Source organism: Scleropages formosus, chromosome 5 (genome assembly GCF_900964775.1).
Source record: "Scleropages formosus chromosome 5, fSclFor1.1, whole genome shotgun sequence".
Lineage (NCBI taxonomy): Eukaryota > Metazoa > Chordata > Actinopteri > Osteoglossiformes > Osteoglossidae > Scleropages > Scleropages formosus.
The window spans coordinates 22,884,889-22,907,632 of NC_041810.1; the positions used below are offsets into that span (position 1 = coordinate 22,884,889).

Here is a 22,744-nt window from a genome sequence, read left to right on the forward strand (position 1 = left end):
AAACCCCGTTTGGAAATGTCGGATGACGCTATCATGTACAAAACGTGGTGCGCCATAGTCGTTCAGCGTCGAGTCGCCTCACCAGACCATTAACCTGAGACCGATAGAGCTCCCGCTCATTAACCGCCGTACTCCAAATATAATAAATCGCCTCTCTGCCAGAATTTGCCCATTGAGACACAGTAATTGTCTTCTGCGCAGCCTTTTCTCTAAGGTCAGACACATCTTTCATACCCTTTTCGTTACTGGAAACTGGAGAAGTGAATGAATGGATAACACAGAATCCGGGTACTCCACTACCGCGGTACAGCAATCGCTGTTATCAGAAGTCGGCAAATATGAGTTTCCTTGTAGCAGCTCCTAAGGCTGTCGGTAAAAAATAAAACTATTTTTGACAGACTTTGCTCACTTACATGGCATCTGCATCCTCGCTGTCGCTTCACAACATAAGTGATGCACATAAATATGCTACACACTATTTACTGCTGTAAAACTTTTCTGGGGGAAACATGGAAAAAAAAAAATCAGTATCACACTGTCAGCACAAAACACCATCTGCAAACTTTCTAACTTGATAAAGTCAGAAAAAAACTATTTTCCCAATTATTGCACAAAGGGATTTTCCACTTTTTAATGAATCGGTTCTGCAGACGGGGGTGCGGTGGCACGGCGGGTTTGACTGGGTCCTGCTCTCTGGCGGGTCAGGGGTTCGAGTCCTGCTTGGGGTGCCTTGTGGTGGACTGGTGTCCCGTCCTGGGTATGGGCCCTCCCTCTCCAGCTTGTGCCCTCTGTTGCCAGGTTAGGCTCCGGTTCACCGCGACCGTGCTCGAGACAAGCGGCGTCAGTGTGTGTGTGTGTTCTGCACACGATGAACAATCAACCAAGCAGTGACCCACTGAGCACATCATGTTAATTGTGAACAACTCTCTAAAACTGCGCACTGCTGCTAATGCACACATACATACCTGAAAAACCATATGGTAAACTTTTACTGCTAATCACTCTGCTGTCCCTGCAGCCATTCAATGAAATAACACACCTAATATGACCGACAGACAGTCCTCATTCACTCTTCATTCACCTCCCATAATGCCCCACTCTTTTACAGCAACACTCACATTCCCAACACAGAGAGACCTGGATGCAGAGGGACCAACTACAGTACAATACTGCACTGCCATTTCACTCGATGCACAACCTCATTAAAAAAAAAAAAAAAAAAAAAAAAAAAAAACTTTTGGACACGCTTCAGAAAAATTTCATTACACTGATTCTTTGTTCCATATATTAAAAATATCAAAAGCCAAGAGCCATTACAGCAAAATTTTGGATGGGGTTTGTCACTTGAGGGATGACTCTATGTACAGAAACACACACACAGGCCATGAGTTTCCCTGTAGCGGCCAAGAAGGCTGTCAGTAAAAAACAGAACTATTTTGAGAGACTCTGCCCACTTACATGGCATCTGCAGCCACACTCTCGCTTCACTACTCAAGTGACGAAAGCACATAGATATGCTACACATCGTTTACTGCGGGTGGGTGTGTGTGTGTGTGTGTGTGTGTGTACATATATATATATATATATATAAAATGACACACATATTAATGCAATACTGATTTCGCGAACATTCAAAGCTGGACCTTATTTACCAGCACCAGAGAGCAGAATGATGGTGCACACTGGATCCATGTCTTGTCACATTACAGCCAAGTCCAGAGAGGATGTTCATCTGAGATCTGCTCCAGCAGCCATGAGACACGTACCGCGAGTCAACTAATCCACTCAGTAGAAGATCCACCGCACTGCAGCTGCCGGCCCATCAGCTGTCCTGGACTCATCTGACTCCGGCGCCACCATGAGCCGCACAAACAGGGCTCCTGGAAATACCACACATTTCGGTGCTGCAGTTCAGGTCTTCATGTATAAATGGCCTGGAGTCGCAAAGTCTGGTCTTTGACTGGGTCTAGTTCCACCTCACTCTTCCTTTAGAGACAGGAGCACAGAACCTGGGACAAACATTCTTGACTCTCGACAGCAAAACGGCAAAACAGAATTCACTTAAAAATTAGAGAAAATTCCACCCTTTAATATCTTTCTTCGTTATTCCATGAAATTCCAGATTTTGGATACTAGGACAATACTGATATGCAGATCCATCATAAAATTTTTGGTTTTTGAGAGCTGAGAGGTTTGCATTATCTGAACAATCAGCTCTGCACAGTGTGAAAATAATAAGAATTAAAATTAAAAAGGCCGCCAATTATAGGTAAAACTACCATGGATTCAGGCTTATCTGTGACCCTGGGAAAAATGATTAAAGACAAAAACCACACGGACTGTGTTCAGCAGGTCGGCAAGTAACGCATTTTTCCCGAACTGTAGGTTTCCAACTGTACTCCTGAAATACCATGGACTGGAAGAACACAGCTCACCTCCCAGCTGTGCCTGTAAACCATCAAGCTGCACTTTTCAATCATGTGATCATTTCAGAAACGCAGCATGGCAGCAAACCCCACTGTGAAAATTCAGATAAATGCATTAATGCAGAGAGCAGAGAGTATTCAGCAGTTTGGAAGATTTAAAACTGGCAAAAGTGTTTCTTAAAAGGGTAATTCACCAATTAAATATCACCATCTATTCAGGACATTCAGTTCTTGTACTGTACGTCAGGTTATTACATTCACCTCATGACTGACACTGATAATTAAAATTATATTTATTTTGCTTTTCTCCAATGAACCCTATGTAGTGTTATCAGCCCACACACCTTATTCACCAAGGTGACTTACACTGCTAGATACACTACTTACACTGGGTCACTCATCCATGCATCAGTGGAATACACTCTCTCTGTCACTCACACACTATGGGGGAACCTGAACAGCATGTCTCTGGACTGTGGGAGGAAACCAGAGCACCCAAAGACTTACACTGCTAGATACACTACTTAGACTGGGTCACTCATCCATACATCAGTGCAACACTCTCTCTCTGTCCCTCACACACTGTGGGGGAACCTGAACAGCATGTCTTTGGAGTGTGGCAGGAAACCAGAGCAGATGCAAGGAGAACATCCAAACTCCACACTGACTGAGCAGGAATTGAACGCATGTCCTCTCGCACCACCCAGGTGCTAAGACAGCAGCGCTACTCGCTGTGTCCCCCCCTACTGCGCTAATTAATTAATTGTTAGAATGTGGTTATTTGTTTTTTGAGCAGCAGTTGGCAGTTTTTATTCTGCTGTTTTAACAAAGAATGCCTTGTTTTCAAGTGTGTTGGTGTGGGAGGCGCCCTAAAGGTAAATGTGACTTTGAGTCAGTAAAACTGAAATGGGTTGAGTATTTAGGAATTCGCATATGAAAAGATTGTCCGTAATATGTGTAGATTTATGTCTGTCTTGTAGGTGTATTTAGGTATGTACTAAAGTTTTCTTCTGTTTTATTTTACTTTCACAAGATTACATCCTTTTGGATTAATAAATAATATTTAAAAAGAAAAATCACACACAACCAGTATTTCCCAGTGATTGAATCATGCGCTGTATCTGCATGTGTTCTGGGTTTGTTGCCATGATGCCGTTATCAACAGAGTCCAGCGTGTCTTTGCAGGCCCTTTATCAGGGGAAAAAAAAAAAAAACGACGACACAATAGCAGGTCTTCTGAAGACATAATGCAATCAAGGATTACGAGGTTTTATCGGCACGTTCCAACAGCTGTTCTTCAGGGCGTAGCGCTGCCCACCAGCAGAGGACCGGCCATGCACTATGACCACTGTGGTCAACTGACGTGCCGGAGAGCTGCACGGTGAGTAGGCTGGCTTTGCGGCAGAAGGAGCCATTCAGCAATCTGGTTGGACACATGCGAGGGTCTTCGGTCCGCGTACGTTGCGTCCGTTCGTTGTTCGATTCGAAATTGAAAAAATGTGAATTAGGTCCGCGTACGTTGCAGAAAAAGGAGAAAAATGGCTTTTTATTGTTTCTGAGCACACACACAAAAAAGGGCTTGTTTATTAATTTTCTCTTTTCGTTTAATCATACAAAGTGTAGAAATCTAAATCTCACAGTAGCAAATATGATGAATGCCCTAAACTTTAGGTTAAAGTGCAATGTTTCCAATCTAACAAGTAGCCTAAGCCATACCCATGCACTTAGTAATAAGATTCTTAAGAAGTGGCGCCTGAAAAATCCTGCCGATTTTCGGTGGACATGTCCTCCTCCCTTACTGTCACTCTCTTGCTGCTTTTGAAAAACACCTAGTGATCCATATTAACTTATGGTCAATAACTCGAAGCGAAGCCGGCATGTTTAATGAAGCCACTGCTGGATTATGCGCGGTTTCAGTTAGTTTACATCCGGGTTCTTCAAGAATACCACAGAACGAAATAACTCAAAGTCAAAAAATAAGACAGTAAGAAACTAGAAATGAGGCATATTAAATATTTTACATTTTGAGCAAAAATGGTTTTTAAACATAGTTAATTCATTTGTTTTTCGATTTAAAAAAAAAACTCATGAAGGCATAATTCGCAATGTGTTTTTCAATTTCGAATCAAAACACAAATGAATGCAACGTACACAGACCTATGTGGACCGTCTTCTAATTTCTTTTTGGGCGGGTTAGGGTTACCCTTTTTAACCACAATGGGCTCTGGAGACAGGAGGGCCCCCTGGGTGGTTTACTTAGGGTCAGGAGTTGAGATCCTCGCCAGGCACCGTAAATGAAGTGCCTGACAGGTTCTAGAAAACAGGGTTCTGTCTGTGGCCTGGTCCTGAATTTCAGGAATTTTTTTGGTGTCGCTCCCTCTGTTTCCTAGTTCACTGAGTCACACGTTCCAGTTTATGTTGTTTCCGATCATATGACACACTGCGTTACTGGCATTACATTGTTTTGTTTCTTACTGTAAAACAGTTTTCATTTAAAATTATTCCCTGGGATGTCAATACATTTAAAAAGAGGAGGATTTCAGAACAGTGTGTTTAAATATTCTTCAGCTACATGGGAACTCGGTCTGTTCCAGGACAGAAAACTTGTAAGGCCTTGTCGTCTTTACATGTTTCAGCCGGAACAATTTGTCAGCAATAATTCATTGTTCTGCTCTATACCTGAAGTTCCCTCTGAAAAAAAAAGCACACGGGCGACCCAAATGATGCATTTCTTCTGCTGGAAACATTAACATTCAACCTGTATGATAATTCATACAAACTCTGGACACTTTTTGGATGGGGGACTTCTTGGACAACGGTACTTGATCACACTTTTGAAATATCTCCGTTGTTTGCCCTTGCTTTACGAATGTGGGTGTATTCATAATAGCCGTGTACTCCTCTTTCTATGTTGCTGTGATCCAGTTACAAAAACACACATATTTTAGGGTCTAAACTTCATTACGACACAGAGCCAGAGAACAGCAGCTGGGTTTCCTGTGGGCTGTGAAGACCAAGTGCTCACATTTGACTCTTGTCCATGATTCACCGGTCGGTCAGAACGTACCTATCACACCTACTGCACTGTATCTTCTGACCAGTTCCTTTTTTGGGGGTCACATGACCTCTACCTTTTAATTCACTCATCTATGGCCCAGCTTTATGGGTAAAGCCTTCTGGTCGCCATTAGTGGAAAACGGGAAACTTGGGCCAGACAAAGCTGTGCGACCAGGGCTCTCCTTCGGCTGTTTGTTTGAGGTTCTGAAAACAGATATCGTCGTAGGTTTCCACTGTGGCAGCACAACGGAGCACCACTCCCACTGTTCTTCTCATCTATAATTTACATTTATATTTACATGTGCAGACAAAACTTGCATGAGTTCTACCCAAATTTCCACCGGACCCTCTGTGACACCTCAAGCCCCTTGGTGCCAGATTTGGCGGTCAAAGGCTGACATATACTAGGGACAGCAGCGATAAGATTCCCATCAACCAGAAATCTAGCAGTTGAATCTAAAATGTTGCAGAAGCAACATGGAAATGATCCGTCAGCAGCCAGCGACTACGCAGAATTGTGCCCTCAAAACAGAGCGCAATATTTAGCACACACTGGCATTTCACTGAATAATTTCAGCACACAGAGTTCTGAACTTAGAGAAAAAAATTATAACAACATAAGTAAATAAGACGGACCCAAATGGGATAATACTTTCTCGTCACCTTTGCCGACCTGAGCAGGAATAAGGCAACAAGGTCACATTTGCCTGTACGCTGTTAGGTTTTTTGGCCATTTTGGCAAAAAACATATTGAAAATATGATCATAAAATGTACCTCTTATGAAGAGAGCCTTTATAAGATGTATTACTGTGTTTAGGTGTACACCTTACACAATTTGGTTAATAAAGTGTCCTTAACCCAAGGGTGTGTGTCAACAAGCTTCCCATGCATCACCGCGCCCCCCTCTGGCCCATCCCAGTGCCATCAGCCTTCCTACCACAGCTGCTTGAGCCTCAGCAGGTCAATTTCACCGCTGCAGCCACTTGTCGGTTATTGGAAGTCAGCTAAAGCTGTAAACCTGGACACACACACACACACACACACACACACGATAACCTCTACCTGTCTCCTTACGGTGTCAGTGCTGTACCTGGGACACCACATCTCCATGACACTTTGTGCAATAAATGTGCAGTCTGTGACTCAGACACAACCGGGAATGTGATGAGGCCATTCAAACTATCAGCGAGTTTTCCTCTTGGGCTCTTAAAGGCTCCCATGAAAACTGAGACCAATGTTGGAGTCAAATGAAACACTTTAAAGCAGTGCTGTGGAGTCGGAAGCAATTACTGGGTTACTGGAGCCGGAGTTGGTAAAAATGTACCGATTCCAACTAAATGTACCGTGTACGCTGGCGTGTAAGTCGATCCCCAAAAATTAGAGGTGTAATACAGACGCTCCTCAACTTACGATGGTTTGACTTACGATTTTTTAACTTTACGATGGTGCAATAGTGATATGCATTCAGCAGAAACTGTACTTTGAATTTTGAATATTCTCTTGTGATGCTGGGCAGCGGCAGTGATCCGCATCTCCCAGTCTGCCACTAGCGTATACAACCGATACTCTACAGTGTTCTGCGTTACCAACATTTTTCTGGATACCTCCTCCTGTATGTACGTTGTGTTTTGTGCATCCATCACGTCTACGAAACGCCCGTCTGTGTCTCCTGCTACTGGTGAGAACAAGAAGAGGAGGGTTATTACTCTTGAGGAGAGACTCAAGATAACTGCCCAGTATTAAGGCGGCAAGCCCGTAATGGCCATCACACGTGAACTTCGACTTTCGTAATCGACAATCTCGACCATCTTAAAGGATAAGATGCAATGATGTTTGGTAGGTTAGATGCATTAAATGCATTTTCAACTTACGATATTTTCGACTTATAATGGGTTTATCGGAACGTAACCCCATCGTAAGTCGGGGACCACCTGTATGTAGGCCTGTATTCACCAGATAAGTCAACCCCCATAATAATGTGCAACTTTCGGGCAGTGCTGTGGATTCGTAGTCAGAAGCAATTATTGGGTTACTAGTCGGAGGTTTTGTGTACCGACTCCACAGCCCTGCTTTAAAGAGTGGGACACCCTGAACAGGCCATCCCAAGAGCTGGTGCACTGTACACTGCTGCAGCTTAGAGGATATGAAAGGATACCTCTCAGCACCCCAGTAATGTACAAATTCATCAGAAACCATACTAGAAAAACTAAATAAAGAAAAACATATTCAAGAAAGTTTTAAAAATGTTAATTTCTACATGTTTAGTTAATGTCACATAATATTTTGTTAAACTCACTGCATACATTCAAATAGTTGAATGAATAAATGTATGCACTTTAAGAACCGAGTTCTTCACTAATATTATTAAAAGAGCAGATGGCAAACCGCGCACTTGGCTGTGAATCACTGAGTTTGTTCCCTCCCGCCTTTCCTCCAGCGTCAGGTGCTGCGGTTCATAGATCCTCACTCAATGTTTGTGCCATCTGCGTCACCACAGAAACGTGGACACCTCCCGCTGGATGCGTTGCACACAATCTAACTGCTGCTCCAGAAAGGGACCCGTTTTTCTTCATCCTTTCCAAGAATAAATTATCCGCCCGTCACTCACTCTCAGGTAGCTATTAGGGCGCCTTTTATGGAGGGAGCCGGGCGCATGGTATAAAATAAGCCGTGCTAACATGTCGGAAGCTGTAGCAGGTGTCGCGGAGTTCTCAGACGCGAGATCTGACTTAGATCCCTGGCGGCAGAGCGAAGCTCGTCACTGTATAGCGGGGCAGACGTGTACTGCACTTACTGAGAGCGTCAATCGTCACACCTGTCTGCGCCTACAGGCACTGCTACTTTCGCTTCAACATTCAATTTAGTGAAATATGCATATAAACATTCTTGCAAATAACGCTAGTGTCTGCGATTGGGTCCACTCAACTTTAAATGTGCGAAAGAGCATAAACCAAGTCATATTCAACATACTGGGCCAGCGAAGCATCATCTACCTACCGGCTTACCTGTGTATTTATCTGCATATTTACACTTATTCATTTGGCTGATGCCTTTCTCCAAGGTGACTTACAGTGTTGAGGTTACAATTATTTACCCATTTATACAGATGGGTGATTTTTACTGGAGCAATTTAGGGTACGTGCCCTGATCAGGGGTATTGGGAGATTGAACCTGCGATCTTTGGATCCAAAACTGAGGCAGCAGCTCTAACCACTATGTTTATGGCCCTCCCTATTTACTTACCTGTTTTATCTGTGTATTTAGCTAGCTGTCTCCAAATTTACCTACCTACCTGCTGAGTTGTCTGTCTGCTCATGTTACATTTGTTATCGTGGCGCATGTTTTTATTGTCAAAATTTATGGCTCATTGTTGGTTAACGCAAACTAAAGAACCCTTGTCAGGGCTAAATAAGCTACAAGAGATGTTAAAAATTCAAGTCACAAAAACACTTCTTAACTAGTCTTAAGCTGTGTATTGAAATAGCGCATAATGCATAGCATCTCCTACCTCTCTCTTAGTAATTTTTTTAAAAACAGAAACACTTCGTCGGGGAATGAGACACTAAACTGAGTTCTCGCTCGTTTGCCTTCGTTATTCCTTCGGTCCAACGTCGTCGGCGCTGCGCGTGACACTGGGCGGTAACGCGGGCCTCGCACACGCGCAACGTAGCTGAAAGGGGGGGGGGCGGACGGGTCTGGGGCCTCGCGCGCACACTCGCCTCACGTTACAAGTGTCTTTTTCCCGCGGTGTGAGCGCTGCGAGGCGACCGCACTCCTCCTCCATCTGCTTTCCCCGCTCAGAAGTTAATTACGCTGAGCTGCAGTGGGTCCAACAACAAAGGCCGCGCCATTAGCTGTTTTTAATTGGCTTTCTAAGGTGCGCGCCCACGCCGCGCGTTCAAACACCAGTAATTAGCGCCCTTCCCTCGGTACAGCAAGAATCGCGCCCGCTCAGCCGCCAAGAAAAGCGTCCTGTGGGCGAGGCAATCTCTTAACGGCGATTGGGCGCTTTGTTTAACATATTCATGATTCCTGTGTGGGCGTGGAGGTCGCCCCACGACAATTGGACACATTGTTTAATATATTCTTAAATATGAATTCCGATTGGCTTAGAGATGTGACCGGTTTCCAGAGCGCCAGAAACGAAGGTTTAGCGGGTGATTCTCTCACGTCCCCGCTAGTGAACTAATTACATTCCGCTTTTAGCGCAAGGATTAGGAGGTGTTTTACACCGCCCGGACACACCGATGGCTCATTAGTTCGATCGGAAATACCGACACCGAATATCTACGGTATATTTATTTCAGAAAGATCTGACTAGTACTAGTTGGCAGCGAAAGTAAGAGCTACTAACTCTGATCAGCACTTACGGTAAGTGTGGCTTCCTCCTAAAAATAAAATCTACTAGAGTTAGAGTCACGGCGCTTCTGGGAATCTACACATATTAACTTTTTATTTAGTATTATTTTTATTATCTATTGTGAACTGCAAAAGTAATCTTCAACTAGAATAAAATTGTATCGCTATGCGCGGCGACTGCGATTTTTAGCGCATCGCTTCCATCCTGAGAAATAATTGTATTCGTTTTCAGCAGGAAAACTAGTTAGAGATTGATGCAAATATATATATATACACGTGTGTGTGTGGTGGAAGTTCGCCGTTTTTTTTTGTTCCGCGTATCGTGCGCAGTTTCCTCTGCAGGGCGGAATTGCTGCGTTTTTGCGCCAAAACCAACTGACCGCACCGGTCCCTCCGCTTAGTCACTGACTGACTGTTAACCAACAATTCATTTATTAAATATTAATAAAAAAACGAAACGAATCTCATTCTATGCATTATATATCATTTTTATTATCATTTCATAAGTTATACAATTTTTAATCCTCACTAAAGTTATTCTTCTCTTTAAAAAACGTCCATCTGTAAATATTCCATGCTAACTCATACAGAACATTAATTTCCTGCTTGGATTCATCCACAATCTTCTGCTATTTCTGTAGTTTACCATGGTAATACTACAGCGGACAGGCTGTTTGTTTTCACAGATGGATGTGACCTGTGTGGCTTTAAGGCACTTGATGAGTCCCAGGAGGAGCAGGATGGACACAGATGATGAAGAGGAGGAGGTCAGAAGTGGTCAGAAGGCAAGTGTCACTTCACTAAGCTTGAACATCAATTCCTTTTGAAGTATAACTAGTGATATGATGTTTTAATATTATTATTTTTGCATGTTTTTCAATGTGTTCAGTGCAGAGGTGTAACAGGCTGTGTATAGCTCCTCTGAGCCCTTGCTGATATTTTTTTGGTCTCTAATATCTCAGGTCTACTAATTGAATGGGATGGATATTCTAGACTGTGTGTATTTCAAAAAACAATTGGTGGAGAGGATTAAAACGTGATTTAGATGGTCTCTGTTGCCCCAGGAGAATGTTTACATGGAGGCCAAGAGGACAACTCCCCAGAAGTGTGACCAGACCTCCAAGAAGGACCTGAACGCAGACCAGGTGCATATTACCCCCAGCAAGCTCCAGGACCGGGCCTGCGGGGACCCCCTGACACCCACCGCCAACCTCAAGATGCTAATCAGTGCCGCTAGCCCGGACATCCGGGACCGAGAGATGAGGAAGGTCCTTTTCCGGCCCATCGAGAACGAGAGCGATGACCTGGCTGTGGATGAACATGACGAGGTACTCCAGCGTCACTGTGGTCTGTGGGAAGGCAGAGGGCTATATGTCAGCTTTTAGTCTCGTTTTATTTTGGGTGGATTGCTCAGTTACAATAGCATGAAGTTTGGATGAGTTTTTGGTCTCACGACTTTCCTGTGTAATGCCCTCCTCAGTTTGACGGGGCAGATGAGGGGACAGATGAATTTGAGAAGAAGCCCAGTCGCAAGCAAAAGAGCCTCGGCCTTCTGTGTAAGAAGTTCCTGGCACTCTATCCCAACTACCCAGCATCCTCCAAGACAATTAGCATCTCTCTTGATGAGGTGGCTACAAATCTAGGTAAGACTCAGGAATAGAGCTGGGGAAAAGTTCTCCTTCCTCTTCAGCTGCACAGTCTGCGTTTTGCACATCTGGAAAATTGCCATGTAATGAAATGGATCAGAGCAGATACCCACATTACCTGCTTTGTAGCCTGTGTCCTGTATTAGTTCACCCTATTGGAAAGTGGTTGCCATGGATACTCCCCTCTCTCAATACTTAGAACAGTAAACAGCATATTAAAAAGCTACATGTTACAGTTGATTTACAAATGTCTAAATTAGTAGGAAGGTGATCAGGAATCGTCGATATTCTGAGTTTTATGCGGCTACTTGTGCGATGAACATTGGTGCATATGGTGGAAAGAAACAAACTGTGCTTAAGAATCGCACATCTGCAACCGTGTCTCTCATTCTCCTAATGTAATGCACACATAGTATTTTCTATGAGATGTACGTCACTTTGGAGAAAAAGCGTCTGCTAAATAAATACGTGTAAATGTGTGTCTGCAAAAATTTTGCCTCTAAAATTGCTGTTGGTGAATAGATGAAACGAATCCAGTGATATGCTCCCAGTTCTCAAATGTTATTGGAACAGTAGCTCTTCAAACTTTGTACATAATCAGTGGTTTATGGCCAACTTGCTTATTTGCGCCGTGTGTCCTAAATCGGCACTGCAGGAGTGGAGCGTCGGCGGATCTATGACATCGTCAACGTGCTGGAGTCTCTGAAGCTGGTCAGCCGGGTGGCCAAGAACCAGTACGTGTGGCATGGGCAGCGGCAGCTGCGGCATACACTGCGGGAGCTGCACGGTCTTGGTAGGAAGCTGCGCTACCATCTGCAAATGGAGCAGCCAGGGGAGTGTGGCCCCAGGGCACCTTCGCACGCAGATGAGCCTGCACCTGAGCACGGGGACACCGGAGATGTGGATGCCAGCTCTGGTGAGGACGGAGTACAGTACAAGAATCTGTTGGTGTGTTTAACCATGTATGTATATAGGTAAAACCTCCTGTCTTGGTAACCCAGCAAGTCATTGAGAACCAGGGCTCCATCATGAACCTTTTTTCCTGATTAAAATCAAAATTTTCATATTTCTGCACAGCTATATATACCAGCTATTTATGGCATTCCTGAATCTATTGGTGTTCCTAAAAAAGATCCATAGTAAATTCCAACTTACCTAAGAAAATCCCTAGTTAATTGTCAGTACAGTAATTATTGCTAAGTAGCTGTATGTCTCTTGTTCCATGAGTCACTGCAGATATTTTTGGACAGATAATCTGGGAAGATTTGCGGAGACGGGAAGGGTACCATCAACAAGGCCGGCTTTGAAAGTCGCCTTTTCCTCGTGCTCCGTGGCACTCAAACAATGCTGATGTCGTTCTGTGTAAGCACATCGCTGGGAGTCACCATCCTGCAGATTAAACGGCTTTCCAGCAATTAAACCACCGCAGTTTTCTTTGTGCGCAATCAGCTTTGTATTGTCTAACAAAACGGCAACATGCGTTATGAAAAACATGAAATACCGAGTGAAGCGGGCTGTTTCTAGTTTGCGTTTAAAGGTGCAGTATGGTGTAAAAGTGAGTGCTGTCACAGTAACGGCTGTGCGTCTGCGGTTGGGAGTCCACTGTTTGGTGGCCCCACAGCGACCGTATCCATACAGCGGCGGTTGCCATAGTAGAGCTTACCCCTGCTGCCTCTATACACTGACCACCCCCTCCTTCCTGGTGACAGCCTGCTGTGCACTTAAAGGAATAATGTATTTCAGGAAGAGCTATGTCTCCACAATCTCAGCATGTTTGATTCGGCAGCTTAGCCATTTATTAGAGTGTTACACAAGAGCATTTTAGCAGCAATTTCGAGCCCAACCTCTAATGGTCTTTTGTGTGGGTCATGTGTGAACCTGTTTATTGGCAAAGGGGTTCTTAGTCACACAAACTCTTCCTTTTCCTAAGCCTTATATTTGATGCACTTGCATTAAAGCAATTAAGATGAACACAATACCCATTCTCACATGAAAAACTGTCGATCGCTCTCAATGCAAACTTCAGAAATCGCTTTAAATGCTCAGAAAAGTAGTATTAATAATTTACTTATCCGCCAGGGCTTATTACTTTTCCATCCTGATGCTTCTTCATTTTCATTCAGGGCCAGCCAGTGGACGTAAAGACAAGTCCCTGCGCATCATGAGCCAGAAGTTTGTCACACTCTTCTTGGTGTCCAAGACGCAGACCATCACCCTGGACCTGGCAGCCAAAATTCTCATTGAGGAGAGTCAGGACATGGCCAGCCACAGCAAGTACAAAAGTAGGACCTTCACTGTGTTCCACCATGGTGGCATTCTTGTCAGTAAAATGTACACAAGGCATTAATAGTACATTCCGTGAAAGTGGGCAGCATCATGTGGATGCAAAAATACTGATGCGTAATAGAATCAAAATTAGTCCAGGGATGTAAATACAAATTGATGTTTATGTAGTTGATGCAGCATATTAGCATCTTTTTCACCATGTTTTCAGCTAAGGTTCGAAGGCTTTATGACATCGCCAACGTCCTGACCAGCCTAAACCTCATCAAGAAGGTGCACGTAAGAGAGGAACGTGGACGCAAGCCAGCTTTCAAATGGACTGGTCCTGTAGACTTCCATTCCACCAGTGGTAAGTGGTGTAGCTGGTTTAAAAGAAATGGTCAAATTGAAATGTTAAGGGTATGTAAATGATGCAGATTTGTTGTGATTTCATATTGGCACTGTTGATGTGTTTGTTAGCAGTGCTCACTCATTTGTATTGTGTTTTTTTTTTTTTGTTTATTTTTTTTCTTTCTTTCTTTTAAGGAGATCTGGATGGTATGGGCATGCTCCCCTTCCCAGAATTCCACGCAGACTTTGGACAGAGTATGTCGCAGCCTGGGTGTCCGAGGCTCACGCGCCATGTTTCTTTCAACATCGTACCAGTCCCTGTACCAGTACCTGCCCAGCGAAGGGTCAGCTCAGCCCCCAGCAGCCCACACAGTAGCATGATGGGTAAGGACCGCAGGTCTACTCCACCACAGCTGCTTTAGTTGCCAGCTCCAGAAGCTGGCTTCACCCTGAAGGAGGGTTTTCAAGGTGTATCGATGCTGTTGAATCAAAGCTGGGAGAAGCCGTCTTTCTTTACGCTTAAAGAGTAAACCTGTGAGATGTGAACTGAATGTATTTTCTACCTGCTATTTTGTTGTTACATCACTCTTTCTGCTTCTACATCCAGGTCTGATGCCGCAGGCAGCAGATTATTCCGGAAAAACTACAGATAAACCTGCTGAGTGCCAGCAGTCTGGAGATGAGTCCAGGTGGGCAGTGAGCTTTTAGTACCATTACTGGTGCAAATAAAATACAAGTGGTGGAACCTGGATTGTGAATTCCACAGCACACGCCTAGTTATTCATTTAGTAAATGCTTTTCTACTGACTTAATAATAATAATAATAATAATAATAATATATTATTATTAACTGGTCTGTTATGATTAACAAGCCTATGTTCAAGGTGACTTATAATGCTTATATATATTGTACTAAACTCATTACAATCACTCATCCATCTATATAGCCGAGCAATGTAACACACTCACACGCTGTAAAGGCAGTTTACCTGAAATGCACATCCTTGGACTGTAGGAGGAGACTGGCGCACCCATAGGAAGCCCACTTGAACCCAGGGAGAACATTCAAACTCAGGATAGGCTGAGCTAGATTTGAACCCGCCATCCTGTAGCCGTAAGGAACCAACACTGCTTCCTGTGTCACCATGCTGAATTTCATAACTGAATCCTCTAGGACAGTGAGTTTATTCCACAGATGGAAGCAATGTGAGAAGTAGGTTAGCCTGTTGGCTCCAGTCTGGGTTCTTTACAAGCATGGACAAAGTTATTGAAAACATCCTCTGTGAATTGTGGAAAAACTTGTTTGAAGTTCTGCTCATCCCCCGACCGGTGCCCTTCCTCCACTTGTTTTCCTTGGCTTCGAAACATGCCGAGCAGCTATGCTGTGGGTGTGTGCTGGCCCCACTTGGGTTTACTAAGCTTATCCTATGCCGCTGTGGTGGTCCACTGAGCATTACCGCAGACAGACCTTTGAAGGATCTCAGTCTTCCCCCTGAAAGATGGCTTGTTCTGCAGTTTGTTTCCTTGAGGAGTAAAGCCTGTGGTTTCAGTATTGAACTGCAAACGAAATTTGGAGTTGTCTTCATTGTTGCATTGTCTGCATTCATTGTTTTTTCTGTAGGCTTCTCACAGCAAAAACTGGTGTCCTTGGGTCAGCTGCCACCCTTCCGGCCCGGGTGGGGCTCATTCATTCAGATGTTCTCCATGAGTCCCACCCCTTGCCCCACCTCTACCCCACCTCCATCCAGTCTCCAGCGCCACCGAGAGAGGAAGAAGGCACTCGCACCCAGGCAGCTCTGACCTTCTTCCCAACCCTTCCCCAGTCATCTTTAGTCATGGTGTACAAGGGTCAAGAGGCACATGGTGCAGGGGCTCAGGGTCAGAGGTCACCAGAGTTCAGGCAGGGTGTCCTAGGGAAGAGGAAGGCAGGTGACAGAGATGCTGGAGCAGCTAAAAGGAGCAACATGGTCCAAAGAGAAGATCAGGATCCCCAGGAGGTGAGACTCTTTCCCCATGTATCAACTGTACATGAAACGTTATGCATGTGGGTTTTTGAACGGAGACCTTCTGTTTACCCAATTGGTGTCCCTGTACAACCTCAGATCAAGGACACTCATGGGTATCAAATGTAATCATCATGTCCACTGTGGTGGAGATTTATAAGTACTTCTTCATGGTGGAAAAAGGCATAAGTGGTAATTTATGCACTTTCTTCAACAGCCAGTGTACAGTAATCTACTTTGAGGTTTTCCAGTCGTGTTGGAGGCTTATAATTCAGAAAAGGTTTAAGACATAATACTGAAGGACACTTTGGATAGATTGCGTCATAAAACCGGGCACTTAGTCATACACATTTACTCTTGCCATGAATCGTTTAGGAAATGAGTTTCGTCGTTTGCAGGAAAATCTATTTTAGCATTTCCTTCATTTAGCCTATCTCTGTTTAATTTCACCCTAACAATAAGAGAACTCAATTAATTAGACGCGCATGGGGACCATTAAAATATGAACCGCCACATGCCGAACTCTGATTAGCGTAATTAATTCCGGTTGTAAAGAAACACAATGGCGTTATCGGTGTATAGAAGCACGGGGTCTGGTAATTAAAGAAAACCCCCGTGTGTTCCCATAATGTGCCGCTTTCAATGACACAGTCTGGCCTGTGGCTTCTATTTGTTTGCATGCAAAGGCACACATTTTCATTAAGGTCTGCGGCTGAAGGATATCTTGACGTACCGCAGGCGAAACTGATTACAGAAGTCTTCAAGAGCAAAGCGCCGATGAATATTAATGTCCTGCAGTTTGGTTTTGATAAATTCAAGCAAGTGGTTTAATTAGTTCTGGGTGCAAAAAAATTGCTCCTGTATGAGGAGTGAGTGATAACAAGCAGAGTAACGGTAATAACAATTAAGGGCCAATATCCTGCTAAGCTTCAAAGATGCTGAAGGAAGTGAACAAATTTGATCTCCATCATCTGCGTGGTAAAGCTGTACGTGGCTCGCTTGAATGACTCTCTAAAGATTGCGCTAGCATGTATTGGTCTTTAAAACTGTTGTTGCTTTGTTTCCAGAGAAGGGAAGGAGGCAGGACTGAGGAGGTCAACTCAGAGACAGACAGCAGTCTGAACGGCGCTCCCTGCCCCGCGCTCCAGCCGCAGGTGGGGGCCATGCCCAGGGTCACTGCAGACAAGGAGACACCTCTGACCACACACTACCTCTATGTGCCCAACTCCCCAGGTACCTACCTGCCTTTCAGCTCTTAGCGCTACATGTCCTTTTGGCTGGCAGGCTGCAGGTTTCCTATATCTCCAGCTAGCAGAAGCCTGTAATTATCAGGGTGCTTTGATTGGCAATAAAAAAGGTGTGCTGACTTCAACAGAAATACAAGCCATGGAAAATTTACTTTGAAAGATTACAATTTAAACTTGAGTTTCTACAGCATAGTGACTTGCTTGAGGTCTGGCTTAATGTGAGTGAAATCTTTATTAATGTACTTTGAGTACCTCCAACCAACTGAAGGATCCCACATGGTTATAAACCAGCCCCATACTGTCTATATTTGCTGGACTCAGAGGATGCTGTAAATGACACTGGCAGAATTAAAACGTATTGTCAATTCACCATGGCAGCTGAATTAACCAGGATGTTTCAGTGCTATGTTGCATCACATTGAGATGTTAATGCTGTTTCATGGGTAGTGGAACAAGATGCAAAATTCTGATATTTTTTGCTCCATCACAAAAGCGTTCTTCTATTCTCCAGGACTGAACAAACTGAACTTGCTTCTCTCGTCTGGACACACTGCAGGGGGACTCCCGCTCAGCTCCAGCACCTTACCTGCCATTGCCTTCCCATATGTCCTGCTGCCACCGTCCGCTCTCTCCTCCTACCCCCTGATCACCAGTGGCCTCCCGGTGTCCAGCGGCAGCTTTGGTATCGCTGGAATAGTTTCGCCGAATCACCTTGTGCTTGGAGCTCAGTCCCTTGCTGTCTCTGCGACCCCAGACTTTACTAGGTCCCTGTCGCTGGAGCCTTTGGGTCCAGATCAGGCAAGAGTTTGTGGCTTGGCCTCTCCAGTTTCTCCTGCAGGGCCCCAGCAGCCAGAGGACAGAAGTAAAAGCCAGCTTCAGGTAAAGTATGCTTCCTGTTACACTTAGTATGAAGCAGAAAAATGGTTACTTATCAAATATATTTACTTTTTTCCATTTTACTGACACTTTTCTCCAAGGTGACTTACAACGTTAAGCTATTTACACTGATTTACCCACATATACAGCTGGATAATTTTTAGTGGAGCAATTCAGGGTAAGAACCTTGCTTAGGGGTACTACAATAGGTGAGATTCAAACCTGTGACCTTTGGGTGCAAAGGCAGCAACCGACCACTACACTTATCAGCTGCCCCTCTAAATAACAACAATCAAAGCAGACGTTAGTAACTTATAACTCAACCTGACATTAGTTACCTATAACTCAACTTGCGCACGTTGTGCCGATGAGGTTTAGCTCGGTGTTTTTAACTTAGATTATACCCTACATTCTGTTTCTAGGACAGACTGAAGTTTTATATGGCCCAATTTAAAGAAATATAATTATCTTAAACTAATGGATCAGATGGTAGATAACATTGTAAAAAAATGTCCTGGGTATGATGGCACTCAGCAAATTAAATATAAAGGTATATTATTTTGTTAAGTGTAACGTCCTATTTCCAGTAACATTGATGTAAATAGATGTGAATAGAACTATTTTCCGGGCACAACTAGTTTTTAAATAACTTTTCTGTTGGCTTATGTCCCATGTTATGCATCTGTGTGTTTGCGTGCACGCGCTCAGGCATTGTGTTGTCTCAGTATGGCAGACTAATAATTCCGAGTGAACGCTGGGGTTTGGGGGTGGATGTTCGCTTTTGCCAAGTAGTAAAGTTTCCTTGCCAGCATTGATTTTTGTCATAGCAATGAGCTAAGTACTTTCCTCCTCCTGTGGTTCTGGCCCCACATGTTCTTCTGTTTTCTCTCTGCAGCCACAGACGCCGTTGACTCCAAAGGAGGCGGGTTCTGGCGGCTCTCAAGCTTTCTTCCAGACCCCGGGGACGCTGGGCTCTGCTGACCCCAAAGTTGCACGCAAACGTGGCTCTGCCCAGAGGAGGCTGGAAATTGGACCCCTGCCAACCAATTAGCAGACTCATGGTCAACAGTATGGGCAGCCATCACCCCAGGGGATCTGCTAATGGAAACAACTACATTAACTTGAAGCCTGTTACCCCTTCCTGGTCAGATGTTACTGTTGTGTGCCACACCGGTCTTGGTTTTTTCAGCCAAAGTTTATTTACCAGTGTTTCCTTTAAGCAAATGTGTTAGGTACCTTAAAATGATGCAGAGGGTTCAACTAGTGAAAACTTTTCTTGGAAAATCAGACGCATGATGGTACAGCTTTTATATTTCGTTAGTTTCTTGCACCGCCCTCTTGTGGTGGGAGGATGGTACCAGACTGGCAGCATTAATTTTCTTTAGCTACCTGCTAGAAACTCATTGTAGGTCTGTTATTATTCTATATTAGTTCTTTGAGAAGGTGGAAATGGGGAAATATAGAGCACATTTTTTTTTTGTAGTGCCTTCAATTGCTGAAATGTCTATGAAATGAAACATTTCAGCTGTAGCTGTTGACATGTGAATTGAAAGGGCAGATTGTTGTGTAGGGAAGTCCACACATGAATCCTGATAGGAACAGGACCTTAACGTGCTGGAAAGAATGTTTGTACAAGTGGATTCCTCATGAATTCAGGATATATTTCAACTGAGAGGCAAAAGGTCAAAGTTAAGGGCAAAGGTCCTGCTTTCTGTGTTTACTATATGTAACTTCTGCGTTCTCCATCCACTCAGGTAAGTCCAGTTAGAAGGTTTGTCCTGGACACAATGTCCATGTTCAAAGGGGAAACCAGTTTAGGAACCACTGATTTTCACAGGGTTAAACAGTGTAGCGTCACTGTTGTGTTATAAGTCAGACTGTGACCATTTTTTGTGAATTAGATTAACACTAAGAAATTGATTCCACACGTGTCATTTAACGTCACTGACTTTTTTTTTTTTCCCAGTTTTACAAGCTCTTTGAAATTTCTTTGAAAATTTAGTTTTGATTTAAGCTTTTTTTGTTCCTCTTTGAAACACAGTTCTGGTTAATTGAAAATCAAGTCAAAAGACAATACAAGCACAGAAAAGGTTAACCATCAGTATGCCTTCTTAAAACAACTAAGCTCTTATTTTTGCACTGTAATTTCCCTCTGGTGTTTCCACATGGTGGTGACTTGGAATAACAATTTCCTGTTGAATGTTGTCCTCCACATCTGGATGATTGGATTATGCATGGCTTAATTTGGTTTTGTACCAAAAAGAATGGGAACCATTGAGCAATTATTTTGTAAGCGTTATTCAGGTGTACAGTCATTTCCTGTCACCTGGGGCAAACGGGGTCAGAACCGCTATGGATAGTGGGGTTGACACGTAGACTCTCAAGTGAAATCAAGGCCATGAGAATGTGAAGTGTTGTTCAAGCAACACCCAGATATAGTGTTAATATTATTATAAGGTGCTTTTTACATGAATGCCTCTGAGGCTGACATGAAGAGATAAAATACTTGAATTACAATGAGTGGAAGTTACCTAGTGGTTGTAAGAGACCAAACAAAAAATATCTGTGTACTGTACTTCATATGAAGACAATGATTCTTCTGTTATTTATTTAATTTTCTGAATCATTGGAATGAATAGCTACCTATCGTTTGGTGTTTTTAACTTTAATATGGATGTACAGTTTGTATACAGTATATGGTTTTTTTTTCTGTTTTGTAATCATTTTATGCTTTGAAATGCTGGATGTTTTTGTTAATTTAATGCTGCTTTTATTTTATAACTGCACTGTTTGCTTCAGTAGTTTAGCCATGAGCTTTGTAATCTTTTTCTAAAACCTTTCAGAAACTTCAGAAATTCTTTGTTTCTATTATGTAGTCTCTTATAAATCAAACCATACGAATTATAAATAGCTTTGTAATAAAATGTTGTGAATGCTTAAAACAAAACGTTTGTTTTTGTTTAGGATAAGGTACAGTTTTTGTAAGTTATATCTTGAATCTTAAGAAAGCATGGTAGTTCAGCAGGCTGCCTGTCACTGCTCTGAGGTTGCGGGCTGGAATCTCACACAATCTCACAGTGCAGTTTCCATATCCTTCCTGAATTCATGTGGAATTTTTCATGTGACAAATACATATCTTGCTCAGGTTAAATAGTGACTCTAAATTTCTGTGCACAAGGAATGCATAGTCACTGTGTAGGTTTTGGCTGCTGACGAATGATTAATACATCCCGGTATGAGCAAATCAACCTGAGCGTGGCTGTAAATGAAACGGGCTGTTCTGCCCAGCAGGTGGTGCAGTATAACAGAACTGGCACTAGTTCTCTATTTACTGGATGGCTCTACATTTACCCCATGCCACAGTAATACACTGCTAGGCCTGTTAGAGTGATAATGTGTATACAGTATATTTTAGCTCGGTGTTCCCTGATAAACTTGTAAGAGGAGCACCCCTGACCTCCATGAAGGCTTTGTGTGTGGTGTGGTGGGGGCAAGCTCTACTTTAACAATATTTTCCATTTGAACCACCAAAAACCATGATCTAGGATGCAATGTTTCACAGAACATGAATGGGTTTTGCTTGCTAAGGAGAAACAAATAGCTGGTACTAGTTCAACAAAAATTAGATAGGAGGGATTATTGTGGCAGCTCATTTCTACTTTAGGTCATTCCTTAGTTTACATATGCAGTCCTGCCTAGATCAGGAACAGAGGACTGAACTAGAAAAGCCAGACTAAGTGTGTATAAAATTAGTTTTCTAATTGAAGTCTGTGAAAGCTGTTCAAAACGGGTGAGTTTTCTTGATTTGTACAACAGTCTACAGGTCAGTCTGCTTGAATGAATTACTCAAGTATAAATCTTGAATATAAACATATGAAATTATACATTGTGATGTCCCTACATTGATTCCTAAAATGAGGAAACTCGGTAAATACCACTGATTGTTTTGTTGTTGTAAGAAATGGTGAATAATTTATGATGAAAAGATTTGAACAGTTTCATGCACACACTACATTCTAAGCAGAAAGAAGTAGAAAAAGTTTGCCATTGATACAAATCATATGAGGTGATGAAATCACTTGCGATAAGATGTTTTTACAGTTGCACCAGAGCAAACGGACATCCTGTTCAACCTTTCAAAAAAGGCCACAAGAGAGTTGTTTGGAAAAAATTATTTTTCAAATACTGCCATACAGTTTCAATACTTTGTAAAGCAAGTAAGTCGCACCTGTCTACAAGATCTTTGCCAAGAAAAATGTCATCTTTAAAAAAAACTATCTGAGCCCAGGCAAATACGACGAATGCTGAAAAGAACTGAACTGCCACAATGTCCGTGGTCTTAAACTGATACTGCATGTTGCTCTTGAGAAAGATTTTAATTTCTAGAAAAGAACAGATTACAGACAGAACTGAACACTAAGAAACAGTTTACTACACCAAACTCCAGGGTCATGATTCCTGCATTATATAACATTTTATCAAATGCTGCTACTAGCAATTTTGATGAGGAAGACTT

At 43.1% G+C, this 22,744-nt stretch overlaps 1 protein-coding gene across 1 annotated transcript; it reads left to right on the forward strand.

Annotated features, from left to right (window-relative positions):
* Positions 1-9,708: 9,708 nt before the first annotated feature.
* Positions 9,709-20,763, forward strand: e2f7 (E2F transcription factor 7). Its single transcript, XM_018765339.2, has 13 exons — positions 9,709-9,855; positions 10,530-10,628; positions 10,908-11,171; positions 11,324-11,486; positions 12,145-12,405; positions 13,613-13,771; positions 13,984-14,121; positions 14,298-14,514; positions 14,603-14,791; positions 15,724-16,099; positions 17,173-17,338; positions 17,864-18,231; positions 19,124-20,763. The coding sequence occupies exons 2-13, from the start codon at positions 10,530-10,532 to the stop codon at positions 19,277-19,279; spliced, it is 2,556 nt and encodes an 851-aa protein (XP_018620855.2). The 5' UTR covers positions 9,709-9,855; the 3' UTR covers positions 19,280-20,763.
* Positions 20,764-22,744: the final 1,981 nt, after the last annotated feature.